This window comes from Poecilia latipinna, unplaced genomic scaffold (assembly GCF_001443285.1).
Source record: "Poecilia latipinna isolate Pla-1442-1.1 unplaced genomic scaffold, P_latipinna-1.0 Scaffold1373, whole genome shotgun sequence".
NCBI classification, from domain to species: Eukaryota; Metazoa; Chordata; class Actinopteri; order Cyprinodontiformes; family Poeciliidae; genus Poecilia; species Poecilia latipinna.
Genome location: NW_015113989.1, coordinates 315,598 through 323,235, shown reverse-complemented (window position 1 = coordinate 323,235; position 7,638 = coordinate 315,598). Strand labels below are relative to the sequence as shown.

At 39.5% G+C, this 7,638-nt stretch overlaps 2 protein-coding genes across 2 annotated transcripts in view; both read right to left on the bottom strand.

Annotated features, from left to right (window-relative positions):
- Positions 1–3,778, bottom strand: part of fbp2 (fructose-1,6-bisphosphatase 2) — a 17,371-nt gene extending 13,593 nt beyond the window's left edge. Inside the window, exons 1-5 of the mRNA XM_015056314.1 lie at positions 3,573–3,778; positions 3,375–3,518; positions 3,125–3,302; positions 1,635–1,797; positions 600–692 (exon numbers count right to left, since the gene is read on the bottom strand). Coding sequence (XP_014911800.1) covers positions 600–692; positions 1,635–1,797; positions 3,125–3,297 — 429 coding nt within the window. The 5' untranslated portion in view covers positions 3,298–3,302; positions 3,375–3,518; positions 3,573–3,778. The remainder of the gene's footprint in view (positions 1–599; positions 693–1,634; positions 1,798–3,124; positions 3,303–3,374; positions 3,519–3,572) is intronic.
- Positions 3,779–5,200: 1,422 nt separating this feature from the next.
- The window catches only part of LOC106962120 (fructose-1,6-bisphosphatase 1-like), an 8,057-nt gene continuing 5,619 nt past the window's right edge, over positions 5,201–7,638 (bottom strand). The window contains exons 4-7 of the mRNA XM_015056312.1: positions 7,259–7,399; positions 7,042–7,179; positions 6,849–6,968; positions 5,201–5,641 (exon numbers count right to left, since the gene is read on the bottom strand). Of these exons, the coding sequence (XP_014911798.1) occupies positions 5,450–5,641; positions 6,849–6,968; positions 7,042–7,179; positions 7,259–7,399 (591 nt within the window). The 3' untranslated portion in view covers positions 5,201–5,449. The remainder of the gene's footprint in view (positions 5,642–6,848; positions 6,969–7,041; positions 7,180–7,258; positions 7,400–7,638) is intronic.

Below are 7,638 nucleotides of genomic sequence, written 5' to 3'. Positions count from 1 at the left end.
TCCTGTGCTGCTGCATTTTAGACTGTAAAATGTTTACTTTCTTATTTAAAAAAATAATTACTTATTAGTGTGTTTTAATGTATTTGGTACAATAAACAAACTTTTCAAACTTATTTTCATTTTCATCTCATTTTATTTTTTTTATTTCACTCAAGCAGTAATATGTATGAATTGTTCATGTAACAAATTTTACATTTGTTACATGAACAAATGAGTTTATTTTTAATAAACTCAACAATGTAAAGGAGCAGAAAATAATACATAAACTTGGAATATTTCCCCTGTTAAAAGTTTATACTTTTATCAAATGAACAGCATTAATCTGAGTTGTTTTTCTTTTTTTTTTTTACTTTGACCCATTTATTTAATCTAAAATATAAAAAGAGCATCAATAATTATTTAAAAACCCCAGTATTTTGTTTAGTTTTTACATATTTACTCAGTTCTTCTGCAGTGATTGTCAGGTTAAAATATTTCGCCTAACTTCAGATTAATTAAACACCGCCCTCTTGTGGCTGCAGCGTGTTACTGCAGTTATTTTTAAAGTGAATCAGTTTGCGATGGACAGACAGATTTGTAGTTTTGGCAGTGAGACTCACCCTTTTGTAGATGGCGAATATGGTGCCAATGGAGGCCAGGCAGTCGATGTTACTGGAGCCGTCCAGAGGGTCAAAGCAGACCACGTACTTCCCCTGAGTTCACATGAACAAAACAGTTTTATCTTCAGACGATGCTGAGAGAAATCCGTCAATCCAGGATAAACTGCAGTGATGCTTATCGCTCAGTCTCAGCTCGTTTCAGACGCTGGTATAGTTCTGGTGGTCATGATCCGAAACTCGTGACCAAAGGTGAAGAATGGCACCTGGAAGGACCAGCCAATCACCAGCCTCGCCTTCCAGCTGAAAATAAGCCTTCAAGCTTGAATATAGATACCATCACTAAAAACAAGGAGTACATTTCTGCCAACAAATCAAAATTTTCTAAAAATTCTCTGCTGTTTTTCTACAAAATTTTCTGAGATTAATCTCAGAATGTCCTCATTTTTTCTAGCATTTTCAACTTTTGAAACTCAGAAATTTCCTTGATTCTTTTCTTTGAAATTTTCTGTAGATCTTCAAACTCCTAAATTTTCATGCTATTTTTCTAGAAAATTTCTGAGATTAATCTCAAAATTTCAGATTGTTTTCTTGCAAATTCCAACTTTTGAAATTTAGAATTTTCTAATTTTTTTAGAAAAAAATTTGAAGACCAACCTCAGAATTTCAAATTTTGTTTTCTGGCAAATTTTCAACTTTTCAAGCTGAAAATTTTATTATTTTTCTATTAGATTTTTCAGATTAATCTCAGAAACTTCTGAGTTTTTTGTTTGTTTGTTTGTTTGTTTGTTTGCAGAAATTTACTCCTAATTTTTTTCATGTAAATTGGCCCTAATACACCATTATCGTCTGCAGCTCTAAAATAAAAAAACAATATTCACTTATGAAAACAATGTTTCAGTGGAACGCAGCATAAATTTCTCATCATTGGTAAAACCTAACCTATTTACCTACATGTTTAAATATGTTGTAAAAACTTGCAGTTTCAGGAATCCCAGCAGTTTAAAAGTGTGCTAGCCCTTTAAGAGCGTTGGTTACCCGTTTGTCCTTGGGGGTGACGATGAGCTCCTTGTTCTCCTCGGACACCATGCAGCAGGTGCTGTAGGACGCCTGCAGCATGTTGATGACCAGGTCGTTGGACAGGACGTCCAGCTTCTTCACGTCGTCACCCGTCACGTTCACGGAGCCGGCCAAGCCCTGCCTGGAGCCGGAACAAGAGACGACCTTCAGACCAACGTCTACTCTGAGTAAATCTACCAGTGCAGATTAGTCAGCGGACACAGAAAAACAGACAAGAAGAGCATTTCCACCAAAAATCTCAGAAGGTTTGAGACCAATCTAAAAAAAAAAAATTTCGCACAAATTCATGACTTTCAAAACACAGAAAGATTTTTCAACAAAATTTTTCAAACCAAAAACTTTTCAAACTCAGAAATTTCCTTTTTTTTTTCTTTTTTTTTTGTTTAGAAAATTTCTAGATTAATCTCAAAATTACTGAGATTTTTGGCTATTTTTCTGATCACATTTTATATAAATATATTTTTGTATTGCTTCCACATCATATTTTATGAAAGAAATAATTGCCTTCATTGAGTGATTCAGGTTCGGAAAAGATGAAGCATGGAGAATGAGGAAGAAAAAGAAGAAACTGCAGAACATTGTACAAATTTAAAAAGTACTGAAGAAACATTGTTTACAAAAACATTAGAACCTCTCAGTTAGAGGAAAATACAACCAAATGACTGGACTCAATGTTAGAAGAAGTAAAGAGGACTCAGCAACTGGCCTGGTATATTTCAGGTAATTTAATCTTGAATTTCTGCACCATCCTAAACATTTGGGTCAGGCTGACCTTTAGGAAACCCTGTAAAACTTACACTACTGAAATCCTGGCTGTGTGTCCATCAGACCCCAAACAAAGAAAGTTATTGCATCAATTTGCAGCGACTCCGAACGTTGACCAGTCGTGTGTAATGTTTTATTTCTGCAAGATAACGCAGATAAACTGAATCATAACCAAACAGAGCTTCTGCTCCGCAGCGTTACAACAGGACTGCTAGGAAATGTTAAACCAGGAGGAGACGGAGGTCGACTCCTGAGTCGACTGGCAGGAAAATAAAATGAACATTTGGTCCTTCAGAGGACTCAGCTCTGACTGCTGCCATGCAGCTTTTGTATATAAGATGAATAATCTGTAAAAAAGTTGAGTTTCTCTGTCTCCTCCCAATGCTAAGTAGAAATATCCAATCAGAGCCAGGGGGCGGGTCTTAGCGCTGTCAATCACTCCCTTGGCCTGCTCACCTGCTACAGTTTCTCCTGTTCTGAATGCTAAGGCTAGTTAGCATTGTGGGTAAACGGTTTTCCTGTAACAGTATCTAAAAGTTTTCTTGTTTTCATAGCAAATGTAAAAATTTTCAATCTCAGAAATTTCCTTCTTTTTTATAGAAAATTTCTGGGATTAATCTGAACATTTCTGAGTTTGTTGGTTTGGATTTACTGCTGTTTCTTCCAGACAGGTGTGAACTCACAGGTGGGCGAGGCCGGCCTTCCGCACCGCGGAGGAAATGGCTTTGATGGCGGTCAGCATGGCGGTGAGCAGCTGGGTCAGCTCCCCGGTGGCTCCTTTCGCCTGCCGGCCCGTCTCGATGATGAACCGGGTCAGGGTCCAGACGTCCGTGTCAAAGGCAGACTGGTCCGACATGCTGGGTTCTGGACCGGTGCTGGGTTCTGATCCGGCTCTGGGTTCTGGTCCGGCTCTGGGTTCTGGACCGGCTCTGGGTTCTGGACCGGCTCTGGGTTCTGGACAGGTGCTGGGTTCTGGACCGGTGCTGGGTTCTGATCCGGCTCTGGGTTCTGGTCCGGCTCTGGGTTCTGGACCGGCTCTGGGTTCTGGACCGGCTCTGGGTTCTGGACCGGTGCTGGGTTCTGGACCGGTGCTGTGTTCTGATCCGGCTCTGGGTTCTGGACCGGTACTGGGTTCTGATCCGGCGGTCTTCCTTGCAGACAGCAGGTCCGGACGGAGCCCTGGCAGGACGGGCTGCGACTGGACCGCCTGGTCTGGTGCTGCGTGGTTCTCATTCCGGGCCGGCGGATCTATTTGTGAGCTGAGCCGACTGGGCCCGGCGGTGTCGGGTGTCGGCTGCTCAGCTCCAAGACATCCGAAAGGAACCGCAGTAGAACCGCTGCATCCTGGTTTAAACAACAAGCTAACCGGTGATTTCACTGATTTAATGCTGATTTAAACGTTGATGATGCAACACGAGCAGCTGCTCATGAATAAACTGCAGAATGTTTTATCATCAAAATGACATTTTCTCTGGTTTCTCTGGTAAAGGAGCAGAAACTGCGGCTCCTTTCAGCTTAAAGGTCACAGAGCTTGAAGATCTCCATCTGACCTTTCAGCTAAAGGTCATCTGGAGCCTTTTGGCGTAAAGGTCGACGCCTCCTGCAGCATAAAGTATCATTTTACCTTCATGCATCATTTTATCCACTTTTATTTATTTCAGAAATAGATCTTTACATCTGTAAAGTTACAGTCAAACACTGGCAGCAATAATTTGGGTTATTTAGCCAAATTAACATAAGAGAAAAGTTTTTTTTTAGTGTCATATTTTCTCAAAATATGACTTTGAGAAATAAACACCCATATTTTCTCTTTTTGACAAATAACCCAAATTATTGCTGATGTTTTTGATGGTGTAACTTCCCCATATTTATTGCAGTTTTATGCTCACTGATTTCTTCACTTCCTGTTTTATTTTGAAACTCTGAACTCATTTTATGATTGCATAGTTTAGCTAAGTGTTTAACTTGACATTTTATTTATTGCATTCGTCTGATGCTCATTTTTCAATGTAAAGAAAAGGACAAGGATGTCTTAATATACTTGAAATAAGATAAGCCAGATTATAGAAAACTTTTTCCCTTGTTGGTGAAATTATCTTCCAGTGGATCTGGTACTTTTTCCCTGACATTAAGAAATTGTTTATTTTCAAAAGCTCTTGTATCTTCCTGAGAAGTTATTTCTAAGTTAGTTTTATCTAATTTCAGGTTTACTAAGATATTTGCACTAGAAACTGGAGCAGATATTTGGTTTTTGCTGTATGTCATAACCTCTTTTTTCTTTGTCTTGCTCCATTGTTTGCACATCATTCACTCCCAGACTTGTGTAAACTTTCTTTCTTTCTCTTCTTTCTTATGCACTTCTTGTTACTGTGCACTATTTTATTTTATATTTGTATCATGTTCGAATAAATTAGATTATTTGCTCTGCTAGCTGCCTTTTGTAAACTTTATCTTGCTCTTCACTTCATGAGCGTCTCACAGGAAGCGGAAACATTTACTGAGAAAAAACAAACGCATGATGCAGAAACGTGTTTGTTTCAGGAGAAATAAGGTCTTCGTATTAATAATTGTAATTAGTAATAATTGTCAGTTCATCTATGAATCCCGAAGTGGTTTGTTTTCTTGGACGCCCCTGATCATGAAACTGAAAACTTGAATCTGCAAAATGACGACACTGATTACATCTTCATAGAATCACTTTGGTTTATTTAAAATATTTTTTTCCAAACATTTGTCATTTCACAAGATGAAATCATCACTTTTGGTTAATATGTTATATTTGGTCATTTGCATATTTAAATGCATATTTCTGCTGATTAAGGCAGCTATTTGTAAACTGAAGGGTAAAGTCTTCATTTCAGTTTATTTTCCTGAAGCTTATGAACATCTCAAACATCGTGAGCTTTACTCATCAAAACCCGTTTTCACAGAGAAAATCTCCCAAATCTTTTTGGTCACAGAAAGGCACCACAGGTGTCTGTGCGTGCAGTGACTCGGCGCCGCCCGCCTCACTTCGCCGCATGTTTTCTGCAGATAGCGATGAACTCCTGGACGTCGTCGGGGGAGCCCATGGCCACCGGGGCGCGCTGATGGATGCCTTCAGGTTGGATGTCCAGGATGTTCTGGAAGCCGGTGGACGCCATGCCGCCCGCCTGCTCCATGATGAACGCCATCGGGTTTCCCTCATACAGCAGCCGCAGCTTCGAGCAAACGGAAAGTTTAGCTTCCTGATCAATGAGCGATCAACGCTTCCTATTCAATACTGACTCTCTGGAAATGGTAAACATGTCGACACTGCAAAAACAAATCTGAGTGTTTCTATTATCACACCTGCAATAAGAAAAGCCTGACTGAACTTTTCTGCAATAAATAGAAGTTTGTTTTAAGTTACAAATTCCTTAATATTGATGGAAAAAGTATTTGTTCCACTGGCAGATTATTTCACTTATAACTAGAACATTTTCATAAATATTAAGTAATTATTGACTTAAAACAAGTTTTTATTTAATAGCTACTTGTACTTTAGTTGTGTCATATTTCAAGTGAACTAAGATATTTGCACTAGTTTAAGCTGGTGCAAATATCTGGATTGTTTTCATTCTTTCAATCTGAAAATTCACACTAAGACTTTTATTTCATTGATGTAGCAAGAAAGAGAAATTATTTTATATCTAATATTGTAACATCCATTAAATCAGCATCAGGATTTATTTACACTGCAAAAACAAAATCTTACCAAGTGTTTTTAGTCTACTGTCCATGAAAATACCTGAGTAAACATCAAATAAGACAAAACTAACTCAACTAACTTTTCAGCAAGAAAAATGAGTTTAAGTTAATAATTTATTAATAATGATGAAAAGTGCTGGCTTTAAGTGAAGTAATCATATTTCAAGGTTAAAGAATAGCTCTAGCTTAAAGCAGAAATGTTAAAGTTCCTCCGCCCTCGCTGCAGGCTCCGTTCGGCATTTTAAAAATGAAGAAGGATGTGCAGAGTGGAGAAACAACGTTGTGACAGAACTGCTCGACATGCTGGTCCAGTCAGAGTCGAGACAAATTGTGCAAAAACTAATTGTTGTTGCCTACAAACCCAGGTCTGGGTTGTTGTTCGAATGCGTATAAGCAGACCGGAGACCACTCCAAAGGCAGGAAGTGGACTGCAGCACAGGGCATTCTGGGTATCTACAACCAAAACAAAGTCCATGGGACCCTGCTGGCAACAATATCAAATGATTGGAACATATAAATCAACTGAACCTCAGAGAAGCAAGGCAAGATGAGGACTCAAGTTAAAGAAATCCTCAGCTGCTACAATAAAGAAATCATTCTAAGGCTTTTCGTCCTCTTTAAAAGAGTTGTAACTCTTTTCATTAGGTGCAGATCTCTGGGTTTAAAGCTGGATCTCACCTTTCCTTTGGGGCTTTTCACATTTCCTGGGTATAAAAAGATTCCTCCGTACATCAGCGTCCGGTGGACGTCGGCCACCATCGATCCGATGTAGCGCGCGCCGTACGGCTCACTGCCGTCCTACAAGACATGAAGTGTTCATGGGTCACATGAGGAAAATACCAATATTTCCTAAAAAAAACCTTCATTTTACCTCAGGGAACTTCTTCCTCTGCAGGTACTCTGTGACAGCCGGATCGAAATACTTAGCATAGCCTTCATTCAGACTGTAAATCTTCCCCCGTTTCTTGATTTTCACGTCATGCTCGACTAGGATGAATTCACCGATGGCCTGTTGAGCAAAACGTGAAGAAGACCATCAGTTATTATAAACAGTTGATCTAAATGAGAGACCCTAAAGGAGTACCGACTGGGTCGAGCATGAAGCAGTTGACTCCCTGTCCAGTGGAGAGAACGATCATGGTGGCGCTGCCGTACAGCGCGTAGCCCGCCGCCACCAGGTTCCTGCCCGGCTGCAGAGCATCCTTCTCAGACGGCTCGTCATCTGTGGTCTGGGAATCACATCGTTTCAGTAACTTAAATTTAAATTATTAATATTATACATTTTTTGTTGCTTATACTTAAAGGGGACCTGCTGTGAAAAATTCACATGTTGCACGTTTTTGTGTTTCCAACTGTTTCTAAAAAGAGCCCAAATGTTTAAAAAGTAACTCGACAATAAGTTAATGTTTTTTTGTTGTCTGGAAAATGAGTTACCTTGCAACACCAGCACAGTTCTGCCTGTTACCTG